Source organism: Pholcus phalangioides, unplaced genomic scaffold (assembly GCF_987345545.1).
Source record: "Pholcus phalangioides strain wild (caught in Gottingen) unplaced genomic scaffold, Ppha-v1.0 ptg000015l_1, whole genome shotgun sequence".
Taxonomy (NCBI): domain Eukaryota; kingdom Metazoa; phylum Arthropoda; class Arachnida; order Araneae; family Pholcidae; genus Pholcus; species Pholcus phalangioides.
In genome coordinates, this window is record NW_028301608.1 from 70,601,842 (window position 1) to 70,621,898 (window position 20,057).

General features: G+C 35.8%; 1 protein-coding gene across 2 annotated transcripts in view; it reads left to right on the forward strand.

Annotated features, from left to right (window-relative positions):
- The window catches only part of LOC149076634 (pescadillo homolog), a 270,201-nt gene that overhangs the window by 172,343 nt on the left and 77,801 nt on the right, over nucleotides 1-20,057 (forward strand). For both annotated transcript variants that reach the window (XM_089244245.1, XM_089244246.1), the window contains exon 10: nucleotides 17,901-18,031. In XM_089244245.1, the coding sequence (XP_089100371.1) occupies nucleotides 17,901-18,031 (131 nt within the window). The remainder of the gene's footprint in view (nucleotides 1-17,900; nucleotides 18,032-20,057) is intronic.

Sequence of the window (20,057 nt, forward strand, 5' to 3'; positions counted from 1 at the left end):
AGTGTGAACGTATACAAGAAAAAACACTTTGAACGTGATTTAAAGAAAATTGCTGACCCAAAAATTCTGTTTTTGTAGAAACGTTTATCGACATGTGTTAGTAGAACAGACCTCGGATTTAGCAATTGACTAATGGGAAGGAATTTTTAAAAAACGTTGAATTTTTAGATTTTTGAAATTTTCATATTTTTGAAAAATTCATACTTGAAAAATTCATAAAATTCTAATGAATGGTCAGATGTCAAAGTCTGAGGTCTATTTTATTAAGGGCGGTATTCACAATGCAGTGGATCAAACCATGGATCATCTAACCCCTGGTTGGGGTTCAAACAAAATTTGGTATTCTCGTTCGATCACCGTCCGTGGATTAAGCGATTCGTAGTTCAGCCGGCGACAGGGACGGTCTTAGGGCAGTGCGACAGGTGCCAAATGAGAAGGGGCGCCGAAACGCATTAATATTCATTACTAGAAAAATTATCTTTAAGATACGTATTTATAAAAAAAACTAAAATGTACATGAAAAATGACCAAGATGAGAAATTTAAAAAACAACAACAAAAGGTTTGAGTGTATATAATATTACGGTTATTTTTCAAAAAGAAAATAATCAATGGGCAGTGCACCTATATACGTACAGTACATAGCGATTTTGGTCAGATAAAAATACGCACTCTCTCTCTGTCAAGCTCTTTTCGTTTACCCCTGCAGGAGATTTTGGGGGAGAAGGAGAAGAATTTCTTTCTCTGTTGTTGTGCAGTAAAAAATGAAAATGATAGAGGAATCACCCTCGCGGTCACCCAATTTTTCTACTAACGAAAGCAAAAGTGTTTTCCTGTGTTGTGGGGAGTATTACCGGAATTGAAGGAGTCTTCTGATGTAGGAAATATTTTGAGCCAGAAGGCCTTTCATGCCTCTTTTTTCCCGATTTGTATTATTTATTAAAAACGCAGGATCGAATCTCAATACAGTAAAGTATTTCCAAAAAAAATATTTAAAAAACGAATGAATTAAAACCTATGATTAGCTGACCATTTTAAATAGGGATCCTGCACTTGGGTCACGTTCCTACTGGTCACACGAGGAGATACAAAAATGTGCTCACATGAGAAAACCCATGCACTTTAGCGCCCCCGATCACTGCCCAGTCTCCCGACTCGCCAGACTTTCCTATTAGTTCAACCAGGAGCAGCTCGGTGGAACTGGGTGTGCTCTAGAAGAGCATCAAATCCAAAGTGAAAGGGCAAAAAAATTTGGAAAAATTATTTGTGTCCCCTGTAGAAGGGGCCCCAAGTCTGAGGTAGACAGGGTGGAAAAAAGTTGGGGGAAATTATTTCTGCCCTCCTCTGGTAGGAGCGCCAAATCCGGCGTAAAAAGGTGAAAGAAATTACAGGAAATTGTTTCTACTCGCTTTAGGAGGGTCGTTATATCCGAAGTGGAAACGCAAAACAAAATTAGGAAAACTTTTTTCCGAGGTAAAAGGGCGAAAAAATGGGAAAAATGATTTCTGCGCACTCTAGGAGGAGCGCCAAATCCAAGTTAAAAGGCCAAAAGAAATTTGACATATGTTTTGACAAATATCGCTGTTTTTTTTTAACGCATCAAACAAAACAAAAGTTTTTTTTTAATTAGAGAGGCCATGACGCCCGAATATAGGTCCCACTCAGGTAGAGATTTTGTCTCGAGCCGACCCTGAGTGCAACGTGTGTTTGTGTGTGTGGGAAAATTTTAACAAACCGTACTTAAACACAGCTGAACATCTTTTCGAAGTTTCATGAATCTTGTTCCAGATACCCGGTGAGTAACGGTAAAGACTCCTATGATGCTTCTAGACAGTGTCTCTGTCTAGGATACCTTGGCAAGGTGTGGCTACAATGAGATTCTCAAAAGACATCTACATCTTTTTCAAGAAACTAATGAAGAACGTATGTCAGAAATTCAATTTGATTTTTTTTTTCCAACCAACTTTCAAGACGGGCCGAAAAAACCTCAATATAAATTCGATCGAAATGAAAATCTGGTGATCCTAGGGAAATTTTTGATTTTAATTTTTTATGTATTCGTTTTCTATGAGTGTTGTAAGAATTTTAATCATCTTAAAGAAAGTCATTTTGAAGGTAAATCATTACCTCAACGTTAATCTTGAAAAAGAATTAAACAAAACCTATAGAATTTTGCTGTTTATAATCTGTAAACTTCGCTAGTTTGAGGAAAAAAAAGGCACCATGAATAGTCCGCAGCGGTATATAACCCACATGAGAAAATTTCATTTATCAATATAAAATCTCACAAGGAGGGGGGGGGGTTGTTGTTTTACACGGTCTTGTAGTGAAAATGCCAATTTTTGTACCGGCATCCACTCAATCTATAAATATTTAAAAACATGTTTTTGTTAATAAATTTTTTACGTAATTATAACTAATGAAACCTCTCTCGGAAAAAAAAATAAAGCTGTAGGTAAGACGCAGTGGTTTATCCCCATTAAAGTCACTTCAAAGTTTACACTCTTCTGATGCAACTTCGACCCACAATAAGAAATTCATTTCGACGTTTTGTTTTTATTTCAACGTAATTTTTTTAACCGTATAATCTACGGACTATATGCAGCAAAATAGGTAGGTTAATTGGAACTTCCATGAAAATATGAAAATAAAGTAGTGTACCTCACATATTCAAAATAAGGAAGGGTGGGGGCAGCAGCAAATCCATTTCGTATAAGAGGAAATTTGGATATGTATCTTCGTGTATTTGAGATGAGGTTTTTTGAAGCTGATGAATTATAGAGTTAAATATATGTTATGGTAAGTGTGTGTGTGCGCGCGCGCGTTGAATCGGTAAAGTATATCAGTAATACATAATCACCAATCGTCTCGGTAAGTTCGGTAAATTTCGCAACATTACCGGCGCGATTGTGCATAATTCCTTTTGGACCCTGTATGCACAAACGTGCGGGTTGCTGCTTTTCACTTCAGATTTTTTTTTTTAACTTCAGGGTTGCTCAGTCCAAACTTCAAGAATTGTGAGTTATCGTTGAAATTAAAGCTGAAGTTCCTGAGGTTAAAAAAAAAAACTACAGAGAGAGAAACAACCCCTTCCCAATGCCGTTTTAATGCATGGGCCTACCCGGGAGCCTCAAGAATAGAGAGGGCCTCACAAAAATGAGATCTAGTTAAAATTTTCTAGAATTTACTTGGTAGGGCTTCAGATAAACCACTTATCCCGGGAGGCCCATGATGCTCTTAAGACGGCCCTGCCCCTGACAGCCGTAATGTGCAGTTACAAGTGCCCCCCCCCCCCCCCCCCATTCGGCTCGTTTCAACCACCCAAGTTGCCTCAAAATATTACAGACCTGCCCAAGTTGCAGGGCCCAGTGCTTTAGCTAGTGTTTGTCTGCCCCTTCCCCTTAGTACTGGGTCTGAAAGGGATAATTTCAAATGAAGTTCATTAGTCTTATAAATATGAAATAAATCATACGGAAATATCACTTTAATCATCAGTTTAGCCTGTACATGATGCGTGCACTACACAAATTTTACCATAAAACTCAAAATATGTATGAAGAAGATAGATCCTTTGTGACGAGTATCCTGCATTAAATGTGTGGCGTTTTGCTTTTTTAAGGTTTTTAAATCTCTTAATAAAATCAAACAAGTTGGTTTTTATGCTTTTTTATAAGTTAAATAGCAGTAATCCCATTTTATAAAAAGTTTTTCTTACTTCTCTTCGTTCCTTAATATCCAACCAAGGGGTGTGCTGGGGGATGGGGACAATAACCACACCAAGAGTCTGAAAATATAGTAGAATGAATCTGTCACGTAAAATACGTGACAGTAATGTCTAGCAAAAATTCACTGACACATCACTCTGGATTTTCGCCTGGGGGAGGAGGGCGCTGACTACTGTTTTTGTACCGGGTGCAAGACCGGCCCTGGCTGGCGATGTTTGTTTGGCGGCGGTGGGCGACAGAATTCTTTGATGCTGATTGGATTGTTAGATGAAGTGAACGACTTGACTATGAAATTGCATTGTTTACCTTTTGGGATTTTCGTGTTTTTTTTTCATTGAAAACAGAGGTCGCCATCTACATTTCTTTTTCAAATGACATACAGTAATATAAACGCGTACTGGGGTTATTATTTTCTCAAGAAATCACTTTTGAAGCGATCTTTGGGTATCGCTACTATTCAATCAATATAAATTTCCTTATTTATTGGTAGCTAAAAAAATTAAATTTATATTATATTTAATTATTATTTAATAATCGCTGAGATTATAGACCATATAAATTTATGATCAGAGCAAATGTTCAGCAAAATTTCAGAGATCACATAGATCACTGAAATTCTATTAAAATCTGACGTTTTAAATCCATTTTTATTTAAATTACGTGCTCTTATTTTATGTAAATTTTCAATTCTCCATCAAATATTTTAAGAGAATGATTATCACAACCATTTTTCAATTAAAGTAGATCCTGCTTAGTACGATTTTAGTGGTCCCACCTCTTTATAATATTCATCAAGATTTTTTCCCTGTTTAAAGCGTTTTTTCGCTAATGACGTTTCTTTCCCATGATGGTTTTTTTAAAGTTTTTGAAAAACAAAGTGTTTTTGTGCACACTGCACGTATGTTAAGATGTAAATAACTCATTAATCATTCAATTAATCGTTTTGAAAAATATCAATGCAAGATCTGGACGAATCCCTTCAAGAATTTATAAGAATGTATTTAAAAACTACATTTTTTGGCGATTTTTTTTTCTTAATATATGAAACAAAAATGGAATTTTATAGCATTCATAATGAGATATGTAATTTAATATTGAAACTATTATAAATTTTATGTTTTGATCATAATAACTAGAGCCCGGATTATATGCACTAAAAAAGTGGCAAAATATGCTCTAAAAATATGCACTTAAAAATGTAAAAATATGCACTTAAAAATGTAAAAATATGCACTTAAAAATGTAAAAATATGCACTTAAAAATGTAAAAATATGCACTTAAAAATGTAAAAATATGCACTTAAAAATGTAAAAATATGCACTTAAAAATTCAAAAATAAGCACTTATAAATGCAAAAATAAGCACTTGAAATACAAAATGTGCACTGAAAATTCCAAAATATGCATTAAATACCCCAGAATATGCATTAGAAATCTTGAAAAAGTCAAAAATTCTGAAATATGTATAAAAAAAGAGAAAATATGCATTAAAAAATACACCATGCAAAAAAAAGCGAATGTGTTTTTAAAATACATTTTTTCTATTAGTGCATATGTATTTCATTTTTACCAAAAAATATCCCCTCCTATATATGTATACAGCATATGCAAATAACTTCTACATATTTTTTATTCAGTCATTTTTTTAGTTTTCAGTTTGTTGTAGCTGCTCAATAACAAAAATAGCAGTAATAAAAGAATTTCGACACTATTTCTAAAAACAAAATTAACATTTTGACACAGCTCTAGAAATAGTCCTACAATAAAACAGTTAGTAGTCGTAAAATACTTTATAAATATGTATTAATTCACTAAATTTCACATACGGGGAAAAAAAGTCGATGTTATGAAAATATTATGAACAATATTTATTTTATACAAAAATTGCCACGTTTTTAAGACAAATAAAACTCAATGGGTCGAATGGTCAACGCGTTTCGGCTCTTCAATGGAGAGCCGTCATCAGGACTTCGTGGTAAGAATTCACACAAATGAGTCGTGGAAGAGTGATGTTTACGTCTGGTCGTCCGAAGAGTTCGCCTTTGTATTTGCTGCGTCCGAGTGGTCTTTGGATGCGAATTGGGGAGCCATCTGTTGTAAAGTGTTGAAAGTTTTGTCCAAGCTGACGAAATAGGTGGTGTGTTTCTTCCATCATTAACGAGGAAATTCTGGCATGTTCTGATGAAGTATCCCTCGACAAAATTCAATTCAGAATTGTGTGTTGCTTTTTTAAACACAAACGCTTTATCAAAATCAAAATAATGTGAATGTTGCCAACAGTGTTGTGCAATAGCCGAATTATCCGTCCGTCCCTTCTCAACATGCTTTCGGTGTTCGAGAACTCGAATATTTAGATTTCTTCTAGTTTGGCCAATATATCCATTTTCACAATTCTTGCATGGGATGAAGTAGATACCAGATTCTTTGGAGGGTGAGATAGGATCTTTCAGATGGGAAAAGGTGAGTATATTTGTTGGCTGGAATATTGTATGGAAGTCAAATTTCTTGAAGATAGAAGAGATCATGAAACTTGAAGAAACGAATGGAAGAACAACGGTATTAGAAAACTGTTTTGAGTCAGCTGGGAGAAGGTTCGTGGTGCATGTCTGGGTCATTTTTCTGAGGACCTTGTCGATGATAAAAGGTGAAAACCCCCGATTAGAAGCGATGTCACGAAGGATATTGAGTTCATTCTGGAGGGAGGCTGAATCACTGCAAAGTTTTAGTGCTCGATGAACAAAAGAAGAAAATGCCGAAAGTTTCTGATTGGGAGGATGAAAGGATTTTGCATGAGGTGGCATGGAGATAGCGAATGGCTTACGGTACACAGATGTATGAAATTCAGTGTCTGTCTTTTTAATGAGCACGTCGAGAAAAGGCAGCATATTATTTTTTTCCATTTCATAGGTGAATTCAATATGTGGGTCAATAGAATTCATAAAATTGAATAACTCGGTGACATTAACATCAGTCTCATCAACTAAAGTGAATGTGTCATCAACATACCTGATCCAAAGTTTGAAGTGGTGGGTTTCCAAAAGTTTTGTTTCGAAAAAATCCATATATATGTCACAGAGGATAGGCGAGAGTGGGTTGCCCATGGCAAGACCTTCTGTTTGGCGGTAAAACTTTCCAAACACTGAAAAATAATTGTGCGATACACAAAGTTGGGTGAGTTGACATATTTCTTCGATTCCAATCGAGGAGAAGTGGAATTCTTGCAGACGTTGTTTCAGGAAAGAAATTGCACCGCTGATGGGAATGTTAGTAAACATTGTTAGTAACATATGTTAGTAACAAAGTGGGGGGGGGTGCCAATCCATTGCCTCTGCTGAAAAGAAATAAAGTCGAATTCAGTTATAACGAACTGCAAGAGACCAAATCATATATGAGGAAAAATACCCATTAAATTTAATTTTTTAAAAGTACATTCCGTATAACTTAAGAAATTGTAATTGCATAAAATTACTTTTGCTTCAATCGCAAGTGTTCATATGCCATTCCCTTCAATTTGACGGGAAAAACTGAATTTTAAACATATTTAAGATGATCTTAACGTCATTTGGTTTGCTGATTGGTTTCTATAAGGAATCCAAGCAGATAGTGTATTGGGACTTCCACTAAGATTGACACTACATATTTTGTTTAGAGGTGTTGTGAGTTCTATACCTGGTTTGTCCTTGTCAGAAAACTTTCCTGACACAGGGGTACAACAACAAACGGCGACTTGACCGCAGCAAAAAATTGCTACCACAGGGAGTCTCCCATCAAGGAGTTAGTGCACCAACCCTTCGATGAGTATAAAAAACAAGCCTCCCATTTGAAATCAGCCATAAATTGTAAGTCCCGGTCTAATTAGCCCTCGTGTGCAGAAAATGGCTGTGGTGCGACAAAAATGATCAATGATATCACATGTTTAATGTTTTTTAATCGATACTGTAATACTTCTTATTAACTGCCCTACTGCTTAAGCCTGCGGCTGGCCTACTACTGGCCTGTAACATCCCAAATAATTTCAATGGAATTTTCTTATTTTGCAAGAAGAATGTTGTGTTCCAGGAAAAAAAATTCTAAAAGGGCGTATGAACACATTTAAAGCAATTTAAATCAGTTTATTTGAGACTCACTGCGTCTGCTGATTTCTCAGAAAAGTGCAATAAATTCTAACATAAGTCTTTACTTTGAAATATCCATAACCGGATCAATGCGTCTCTTTGTATCTGTCAACCTAAAATTTATGGTTTTTATTGTTGATAATACACATGCAAAACCAATTCAGCAATGCCTTTTCACTATCTGCCAAAACTTCATGGATTTGATAGTTGGAGATGATGTCTAAATGCCGAAGATGTGGAGTTCGGCTCAAAATGAAAATGTCAAATAATTGAAATTGTGCTTTGTATAAATGAAATATTTTAATATTAAAAGCTATGTATAGATATTAATCCTAACCGTGGTCAAACGTTTCATAAATGTGAAATTTTGTCATAAAACTGAGAGTGAGGTGCTAATCCTCTTGCGTGCAAGTGGAATTTTGAGGCATTTATGCACAACCAAGACCCTCTTGGCTATTTTTCTTTTTTTCTCTCCACCTTTTCTTCCTTCCTAAATTTATAAAAGTGAATAAAGACATAGTCATTATAAAAAGGACTGTTTTCAGATCAAATTGCAGAAGTTCACTTACTTTAGTACAAAAGTTTCAAGATTTTTTTGGGGGTAATACAATCAAACCCCATTATAATGAACTCCAAGAGATGGGAGAAATCACTTTGTAGTAACGAAATTTCATTACAAAGTAATTCCAGGTTTTTATATTGTTCCTATGTAAACTTATCCGATGATTAGAAAAGTTTTCGTTAAAATGATCTTTTTTCCATTATAACGGTATTCATCAAAACGAGATTCGACCGATTTCGTCTCAAAATATTTTTTTAAGTGTATATGCAGGCTGCATGGGTAACAGGGCATATGGCACTCTACTGGCGAACCGCAAATCTTAGAGACATGCCCAATTAGAAAAAGTATCCAAATAAGATATGCCATTCATATTGTAAGGGGTTGTATAGTTATAAAATAAAAATAACCTCTTATACCGTCCCCGTGTGCCAAAGAACCCAATTAAGAAGTTATTGCTCTGTCTTTCCCAATGCCAACTAAAATGATGTTTTAAGTGCAATATTCACAGTGATATGCAAATTCAAAAAATTGAGGATATTTGGGAAAAAACAACATTAAATGCGGGTAAAATGGTTTCCCTGCATTTAATGCTGTTCTTTTTCTAACTTTCTTTGGATATCTCAGTGAATATTGCACTTAAAAACGTTGAATTTTTTTGTTGGAGACTGGGAAACAACTTTCTAATTGGGTTTTAGGACACAGTAACATTTTTATTGTAATAACTGTGTAACCCCTGGCAACATGAATCAAATAGCTGAGTAATACACTGAAGAGCCAAAAAAACTTGTACACCTGCCTAATATCGTGTAGGGCCCCTGCGAGCACACAGAAGTGCCGCAACACGACGTGGCATGGACTCGACTAATGTCTGAAGTAGTGCTGGAGGTAATTGACACAATGAATCCTGCAGGGCTGTCCATAAATCCGTAGGAGTAAGAGGGGTTGGAGATCTCTTCTGAACAGCATGTTTCAAGGCATCCCAGATATATTCAATAATGTTCATGTCTGGGGATTTTGGTGGCCAGCGGAAGTGTCTAAAGTCAGAAGAGTGTTCCTGGAGCCACTATGTAGCAATTCTGGACGTGTGGGGTGTCTCATTGTCCTGCTGAAATTGTCCAAGTCCATCGGAATGCACAATGGACATGAATGGGTGCAGTGACAGGTACCTGTCACCTGTCAGAGTCGTATCTAGACGTATCAGGGGTCCCATATAACGCCAACTGCACACGCCCCATACCATCACAAAGCCTCCACCAGCTTGAACAGTCCCCTGTTGACATGTAGGGTCGATGGATTCATGAGGTTGTCTCCATACCCGTACACGTCCATCAGCTCGAAGCAATTGGAACCGAGACTCGTCAGACCAGTGTTTCCAGTCCTCAACAGTCTAGTGTCGGTGTTGTCGGGCCCGGGCGAGGCGTAAAGCTTTGTGTCGTGCAGTCATCAAGGGTACACGAGTGGGCCTTCAGCTCCAAAAGGCAATATCGATGATGTTTCGTTGAATGGTTCGCACGCTGACACTTGTTGATGGCCCAGCATTTAAATCTGCAGCAATTTGCCGAAGGGTTGCACGTCTGTCACGTTTAATGATTCTCATCAGTCGTCGTTGGTCCCGTTCTTGCATGATCTTTTTCCGGCTGCAACGATGTCGTAGATTTAATTTTTTACCGGATTCCGGATATTCACTGTACACTCTCGAAATGGTCATGTGAAAATCCAAATTTCATCGCTACCTCGGAGATGCTATGTCCCATCTCTCGTACGCCTACTATAACACCACGTTCAAACTCACTTAAATCTCGATAACCTGCCATTGTAGCAGCAGTAACCGATCTAACAACTATGCCAGACACTTGTTGTGTTATATAGGCGTTGCCGACCGCAGCGCCATACTCTGATTGGTTCCGTATCTCTTTATTTGCATAAGCATGCCTGTACGAGTTTTTTTTTGTTTGTTTTTTTTGGCTCTTCAGTTTATATAATTATTTGGGTACTTTTTCCAACTGGAAGTATGCCTGTAGGACCAATGGTTCACCAGTAAAATGCCATATGCCCCATTACCTATGCGCCCTGTATATTAAATATAATACGGACTGTTATGTGAAATATTGTGGTTTGTTTAAGCCAACTCGCATGTTGCTTTGTTCGCCTGCAAGAGCACAGCCACATTATGAACCAAAAAGCCACTTGAAGGTAGCTTGTCATCCAACAAAATATCAGATTTTCACTATCAAAATGGAAGTCAACAAACTGATAATTTTTTTATTTGAAAATCTGATTATATTTTCCGATGGGCTTGAAACAGGATCAGGGTTTTGGACAAGACATGTGGGGGAAAACTGTCCAAAAGTGTCTGAAACTGTCGAAAACCTCCAAGTTTCAAAATGTTATGTGGAACCCTTTGGTTTTTTTTTCCACGATACTAACGTATTAAAAAAAAATACTAGCAGAAAATGAAACTAAATCAAAGATATTTCAAAAAGGTGTCATTTGGTTTTTTTTATGTTGATTGTTTCACCAAATTTATGCTTTTTGGCTGGAAATCCGATAGTAAATTAATATCGCTCGTATAACTCTTTGAATAAACACTGTTTTTAATTTTATAGTTTGTTGTAAATGTTATTTCTACTTCACATCTTATTTTTCATGTATGATTATGAAGCAGGTATTATATTTAGGACAGTGCTTGTCCACAGCCCTGCCGAATCTGTCCAAACATTTATCTTTAAAAAATACATTATATTAAAGGTACCAAATACGCATAGTCAGTTATAATCATTGCATTATTTGAAACTAAACATAAATATTATTTTTTATTAGATACCAATATAATGTGAATAAATATCAATGGTGTAGTGTTTATTTAATGCAAATTGTTCCATTTTGACTTTTCAAACTTTTTCTTGAAATTTGCAGTTGATCTTTCTATTTTACATTCTCTATTTTTAAAAACTAATTATAAATAAAGGAAAATATATCTGAAGAAAATGAGGCCACTATGTAGCATCTACTCATGACTAACAGAACACAATTTCACAAACAGTGATTACGCCTATATGATGATAAAAGACTTCAAGACCCGAAGTTTTTGTTAAATTTAAATTGCTGCTCATATGAGGCTAGGAGCTAATATTTCACCGAATAAATTCAAGCTATATTTACAATTCTACCATATGGGGGACAGCGATATGAAAACCACTGGAAGAAGGCTTATCAAAAGACTGTCTTTAACACATTGTTTTTTATTTTCATGTCCCCCAAGTTATGCATCAATTGAAAGAATATTTTAAAATTTTGTTATGTTAGAAATCATCTTGGCACAGATCAGGCAGCTAAATTAGTTGTGTGTTATCGAATGTTAAAAGGCGCAGCTGTTCCGGTATTATTAGTGTTCGATTGTTATGTAAGTTTTATTTCATTCTGTAGGCATATCTATTGTTTTTTTCTGATTTTCATGTAACTAATTTCTATCCCATTCTTGTATCTTTCATGTTTCCATAAATCTAATATTTAACCTCAAGACAGTTCAGTTTTCAATTGTTTGATAACCTGATATCAGTCATACAACCCTTTATATATATACTGTTTTGAATTACAAAAGTTTATTATATTTAATGTAATTTTAATAATATAATATAATTTATATAATATAAAGTTTATTATTTGATTATAGAAGTTACCTCTTCATCAAACTACAAAGTTTTTCACTCATAGTTATAAACAGGAGGTTTTATATAGCTTAGGACAGTTTTGGACAGTACAGTAAAAACCATGGTTTTTACCGTACTGTCCAAAACCTTGCCAACCGTGGCTTGAAATCCTGATAATGAATCATTATGTTCACATGAACAGTTTTGTCACTGCGTACATAATTTCTCTGGAATGAATGGTTCAAACAAATATTTAAAAAATTTTCACATATATTTTAGTTCATTTTTGTAATTCATAGAAGGGCTACAACATGAACTTATATCCTTGATACATGTATTATTGTTGAAAATGATGTGAAAGGTTGAACTTTTCAATTGTGATTCATTTGTGTGGCTACTCCGTTATTACTACTTTTATCCACATGAAGAGAATAAAATTAATAAACTTGCTTGCTACCACTTGCTGCAATTTTTATCATTATAAGAATGCTTATTTTTCAAATACAATTGCAAATACAACGTCACAACAGACAAAATGCCCAACGAGGTGGCCGAGAAAGTGAAACCATAATCATTTACACAAAAAAACTAATTTGGAAATACAAATTTCATCCAGTACAGTAACTTGATGGCATTGTGCCATCTTCAAGTGCAGAGTTTACATTGATTGAAAATAATTTATTCTAATTTTATACTGTATTCTATCATGTTTAATTTTCTTTTTCGTTATTTTCGTAAATTAAAAATTAATTGAACTAAATTCAAACATTTATTTTTGAGACAATTTTTGAATTACTATTGTAATGGGAAAATAGTGGGGGGGAAGAGTAGAAAATTATTCATGTTTGCAAGGGGGGGGGGCACATTAACCGTTTAAAGGCAGAACTATGAACAAAATCACTCACTGTTTTGAAATTTAGAATTTGAGGTCCTTTTGCATGCCTATACATAAATCAACTTTGAAATTTAGAAAAAAAAAATTTTTTCTTGATATCATTTATATATAGTATTATTTGGACACCGTCCTTGCGTTGCAGACACAATATAATGGCCATCAGATGACCTGACATCTTTTTTTCAGTTGACAATGTGAACCTGGATGAATAATTAATCCCTCCTTTTTTCATAGAAGGTTCATTGTCACTCCTCTTCAGAATTCCAAATGCAAAATAAGATCTGCTTCTCGCAACTTCGAATGAATTATCCCAACGTGCTATAACGGTTATATGGCATATCTTTTTAAATGGAATCCAGAGCTGAGGTTTTTGATTGGATTCTAGAAAGAATTTTTTTTTATCACATGCATTTTTTTTTTTTCGGATTGTTTAAAACTGCCTTTTCTTGAAACCTTCACATGAGTGTTGCACTTTTTTCTGCCCTAAATTTTTTTAAAAAAGCTTTATGGGAATTTCTAATACTTCATTCTCGATGTTGCAAAATATATATCTAGCATCCCACATACATCAGTTGGAACTGTTGTCATAGATCATTTTCAACAATAACATCATCCGTGATGTTCCCATTTTCATTAGCAAGTAATTGGCATATATATATGCGAGTTATAAATATTCTACTGATTATGTATATATCTAAATGTTTCTAAATATCCTACAGCTTCTTCTAATGTGAGATATCTTCCGGACATGGCTACATACAGCTGAACATAAAAAGACTATGATTACCGATCACAATTTGATTAGTCTGCGGTTCACAAAAACATGTATTTCCAAGAATGCAAGAATAAAAAAAAATACTCAACCACGTAATATAAATATTGTGGCAAGACTCAAAATACGACAGATATTCAAGTATCATTAACTCGACTGAAAGACCAGCCATTAACAAGGCATATTTTATTCTTGTCTATTTATTGTATTGTTTATTTTTTGTGGAATATTCATATATGTTTTTGTGTTCTTGTTGGATTGTGACTGTGTTTGTAATTGCTCTGTAACGAATATCTAATGAAACTACGCGACATATTTTGGTGGAGGCGCAGAGTAATCCAAAATGGATCTCCAATTACAACTTTTGGGATGACTCGATTCGCTTAGCTAATGTTGTGTTTTACTTGACTGATACTGCTAGGCAATGATTTGAGAACAATGAAGACCTCATTTCAAGCTGTACAATTTTTCAACAGGACTTCAAAGAGACATTTGGACATCCCGAGGACATCAAGTGACGAGCAGAAGACCTGTTGAGAACTAGGGTGCAGTGTTCATGTGAGAAGTTTGAGTCCTATATTCAAGATGTTCTCTCATTATGCCGCCAAGTTGATCCATCAATGACAGATGACCAGAAAATTTCCCATCTCCTGAAAGGGATTGCAGAGGATTTCTACCAAGTACTGATAAACAAAGAAGCAGCTACAGTAGACCAGTTCATATATATTTGTCGACAGATCGAGACTATGAGGAGACGTTGTGTAATCAAGCCACTGTATGAAAGGCTACCAAACTTGACGGCTGTATCTTTGACGAACACAGAGAGTTTGTCAACATTGATCCGACGCATTGTCAAAGAAAAATTCAATGAGTGATTCCTCAGATAGCTTCACTTGCACGAGACGATGAAACTGAATGTCTGGAAGATATGATCCGGGAAGAGGTACAAAACACGATCCAGGACATGCTAATCTTTAGCAGTTCAAATTCATGCCTTTTGGCTCTGCAACGCACCCGCTGCATTCGAGAGAATGATGGAGAGTTTAATCAAAGGACTGAAATGGCATATTTGCCTATGTTATCTGGATGACGTAATAGTTTATGGATCAACTTTTGAAGAACGTCTTTCACTTTTGAGACTGGTAATGAAATGTATAAAAAGAGCCATAAGAAATGCTGTTTCGGACAGAAGAAACTCAAGATTCTGGGTCACCTAGTGGATAAAGATGGAATTCATTCAGATCCAGCAAAGATATAAGCCATCAAAAGGTTTCCAATCCCAAAAAACATTTCTGACGTTAGGGGATTTTTAGAAATTTGTTCCTACTGCAGGTGCTTTATTAAGGATTTCTGTGTCATAGCTGCACCATTACATCGGTTCTTGAAGAAAAATTGAAAATTCATTTGAAAAGAGGAGCAACAATCATCATTCAATCAATTGAAAGCATGTCTCATGAAACACCCAGTCCTTGGCTACTTCAAGCCTGAAGCAGAAACCCATATAAATACGGACGCAAGTGGATATGGCGTAGGTGCAGTTCTTGTCCAGATTCAAGATAGAAATGAAAAGCCGATCACATGCGCTTCTCGATCACTTTCAACAGCAGAAAAGAATTATTCAACAACCGAGAAGGAATGCTTGGCCATTGTTTGGGCAATAAACAAGTTTCGGCCATACCTGTTCAGATGCCCTTTCACAGTCGTAACCGTTCACCACTCTTTATGCTGGCTCGCCAATCTAAAGGATCCTTCTGGACGACTAGCGAGATGGGCATTACGTCTTCAAGAGGTGACGTAACAGTTGTTTTCAAAAGTGGGAAGAAACATAGCAATGCTGACGGTCTTTCTAGGCACCCAGTACTTGAAGCTAAAGAAGAAGAAATAGCTGATGACATCCTATTTCTCAATGCCATTTCGAATTTTAAAGACGAACAATTAAAGGAAATTCAGTTACAAGTTATCCGAAAGAAGCTTGAAGAAATTGGTAGTTACCAAAATTTCCAGATACTAGATGGGATTTTGTATAAAAACTCTGGTCCTTTGGGGAAACCATGGCTCTTGGTCATGCCAAAACATCGTCGAATGGAAGTACTGAAAATCCTTCATGATGCACCCACAGCTGGTCATTTAGGTTTGGCAAAGACTTATGGTAAAGTATGTAGAAAGTTCTACAGGCCTGGACTTTATAGAACTGTACGACGTTCACCATCACAACCACCTCCAGGATATTTTCAACCGATTAAACGTGCTGACGCTCCATTCCGTAAAATAGGGATAGATCTGCTCGGACGATTCCCGCTGACAACTCAAGGGAACCGACGAATAATCGTATGTACAGATTATCTCACCCGATTCACCATCTCGAAAGCTTTGCCAAGCGGTGATGCAATGGAAATCTCAAAATTTCTAGTTGAAGATGTTATTCTAAAGCATGGATCGCCAAGAGAAATAATTAGTGACAGAGGTCGATCATTTTTGTCAAATCTTGTAAGGGAAATAAATGAGTTGTGTAAGACTTCGCATCTACTAACTACGGCATATCATCCACAAACAAATGGCCTAACAGAAAGGTTCAACAAGACTTTGGCAGATATGTTATCTATGTATGTTGACACAGAACAAAAAGATTGGGATTGCATACTACCATACGTCACATTTGCTTATAACTCTGCAAAACAGGAAACGACGGGCTTTAGTCCATTCTTCCTTGTTCATGGACGTGATGTAGAGACACCACTGGATGCCATACTACCGGATCATACTCCCAGTGACTACGAGGCCAAATTAATAAAGAATGCAGAGGAAGCTCGAGAACTTGCAAGATTGCATATCTCGAGAGCTCAGGCGAAAGCCGTTACGACGAAGCTCATCGCGATGTTCAGTACAAAAAAGGTGATCTCGTGTGGATTTTTACACCGATCCAAAAACTCGGTTTATCAGAAAAGCTTCTTAAACGTTACTTTGGGCCCTATCGTGTAGTGAAGAAACGATCAGAAGTCACATATGAAGTGGAACCTTGTGAGAAAAAGTCCCAAAAGCGGCAACTAAACGATATTATTTATGTTTTACGGATGAAGCCGTATCATGAGACTCAAAAGAGCAGCAAGAAGATCCACATCCAGAGAAGCAGAGCCTTACACAAGCGAATGCAAGGCGACTTTCAGCAAGTGTTCATAATCTTCCTGGAGTCGTTCTAAGCAGTTACATCAAGCCGCTGAACATTTTAAGAGGGGAGTTATGTATGTGTGGCAAGACTCAAAATACGACAGATATTCAAGTATCATTATTAACTCGACTGAAAGACCAGCCATTAACAAGGAATACTTTATTCTTGTCTTTTTATTTTATTGTTTATTTTTTCTGGAATATTCATATATGTTTTTGTGTTCTTGTTGGATTGTGACTGTGTTTGTAATTGCTCTGTAACGAATATCTAATAAAACTACGCGACAGTATAAACAATTCACCCCCCCCCCCCCAGAAATCACATTCCTCTGTTTCATATTACCCAGAATTCGCCCCCATGCACATGTCGAATGACGACACCACCCTGGGGTTCGAACAGGGAAATCGAAGCAGCGCACTGCACATTAGATATCCCTAGAATCCAGCTCTCTTGAAAGATCAATGTTCCATAAATGGAACATGCATATTTGAACGAGCATAGCTCTTCAATGTTTAACAGTACAAAGAAACTAATTGATTAATTTGATGTATTAAGTGGTAGAAACACACAAAATAATTTTCAATTTACTTCAAAATTGAAATTTTGGCAAATTTTAATCACAATGGGGAAAAAATGCCCAAAAAATGTCAAATTTCAAAATTCTGTCAAAAAAGATTAAATTAACATGAAGTTTCCGAATTTATTTTAAAAAAAACTCTGAACTCTTCTTTATATACAATAAAAAACCGGAATATTTGAATTAATTTTTATCTGATATTTTTGCAAGTGAAAACTGTTCTATTTATGGAACATTGGCCTTTAAACGGTTAATGAGAAAGGGGGCTGTGGACAAAAAAAGGTTGAGAACCACTGCGATAGAGTATATTAATGTGAGTGTTCTGGCAAAAACTTTAGTGAATAGAAAAATTGTTAAATTATTTTATATGTAAACTTCAAAACCGGATTTTTTTATTTATTCAAATTTTTGGTGTTGTAATTATGGTGAATTTTTTTAGTTGGACGAAGATAGATTCAAAAAGCAAAAAGCCATGGAAGCAGAAAGTGAGAAACTAAGAAAACTATTTGAAGATTGTAAAATATATTTGAATCGAGAGGTGCCTTGTGAATCTTTGGTATTTGTCATTAGGTAGGTAGTTTTGATTTGAGAGTTTAATATATTTGATTGCAGTTTTTAATGTTGCGTCCTTATGATAGCTTTAACAGTTGTGATGACATTATTAATTGTTATTATTAGGTCTAGGATTTTTATGCTCTAAAAACAAGGAAAATTGTCTATAAAAAATTAATTTATACAATAAAAACTAAATCTCTTTATTTTTTATAAAATTAACCAAATAATGTTAGAATGTGGAGTATTAATTATATATTTTAAACAAGCAACTTGCTCTAACTGAATCTTTTAATTTTCATTCGAGAATGGTCTGATATTTCTGTCAAAAAAGTATAGGATATTTTCAAATATGTTCATAAAACTTGCTTCTCTATGTAAATGTGTAAAAGGATTTTGAATGCAGTAAACTTCAGTACAAGTAATGCGTAATTTTGAATATGGTATATCCCATAGCTGCCAACTTTGGAGAATGAGAATTCGGGAGGTTTTCGCGTTGATCCAAATTTCGTATAAAAATTAATTTAAAAGGGATCTTTTAAACATTCTAGAGATATTTCATTAGTAGAAGGGAAATTTTAGGGATATTTTTCCGTTGCAAAATCAGTGACACCGTGAAGGCCATTGCCAATCATGGCCAACCAGTACGTTAAAGTCCTTGGGTACCTTTCAAAAATCAAATCTTGCAAACCAAAAAATCTTAGTTTGGCCTGAAACAGGACATATGGATAAAGCAGATATACAATTGTGCCAATTTTGGATATTGAGGCCGGATTGATTGCTGATTGGCTAATTTTGTGTACTCTTCAAAAATGAAATAATCTTTTTCGTGTTATTTGACGAAATAGTGACAATTTACACTACGCTTATGAACCAGCAGTTTTTTCCCGATAAATTGTTGGGAATATTTTTTTCCCCCTAAATGTAGGAATTTTTTGCAATCACGGATGACATTCAGGAGATATAAGAATTTTTCGTGAGTCCGTGAAATAGAGTAGAAATTTGGTAGCCTCGCGGAAAATCTGAGAGACTTGGCAGCTTGGCAGCTATGGTATTTGTACTTTGATTATTAACATGATTTCTGGGAGGAAATATAGCTACAGTGCTTGCTTCTAGCCTCAGTTTGCTTATCATGTTTGATTATTTAAAATTGTCACTGTGTGGTGTCTACCAAGCTTCAAACATGGAAATTCTTTATTCTTTAATACAAACATTTCTATGACTGTATACATAACCGAGAACCATTAGTGCTAAAAGTTTAAACTAAACTTCTCATGAGAGCTTTCTTCTTCCAATAATCTTTATTTTCATGGGGCTTCGGGAAAAAGAGTACTACTTTACGTCTTTGTAAACAGCTCACTCGTTACTCATTCTCCCACTCGTTTTGCAGACATCTCGGCATAACTACTTGTTCGAGTACTTAAATTAGAACAATTTTTTTTCACGTCTTTCCCAGCAGTTATTCTAGACTGTATTGTTTGGCTCAGCATTCTGTAACAACTCCCTCTGTGATTGTAATTTTGCAAGCCTGGACCATGTCGTCGGGTGCTAGAAAGTTTGATTCATTTACTCCTGCAAAGGTGTGAGTTTGGTGCTTGACTGTGTCAGAATGGCTCCTGGTTGTACTTGTACCAGTTGGTGATTAATGCCTTCTGCAGACCATTGGGTTTCACTATGGACAGCTGGGCGTAGGTGGCGAGGAACATCTTGCGAATAGTCACAGATGTGACCCATTATGCTTCCAAGACGTTAAGGCAGATGACACTGCTAAGGTTTAGATGCTATATCACTGTAGTGAACATTGCTTTTGGCAGCAAGATCAGATACTGCCACAGAAAGATGATCTGTAGAAAAAGATATCTTTCCTTGTGAGACGGGACAAGAAATCATGACCGTGAAGTTTATGAAGGTGTCCTACTACAGGAGAGTGTGGTTTGGTTTCGATGTGATGCTCCATCTGCTCCCTTGGACTAAAAATATTTTCGTCCTGTTTCCACGACCTGTTTTAACACTTTTTTGTTGTGATTGATAGTGTCCTTTAACT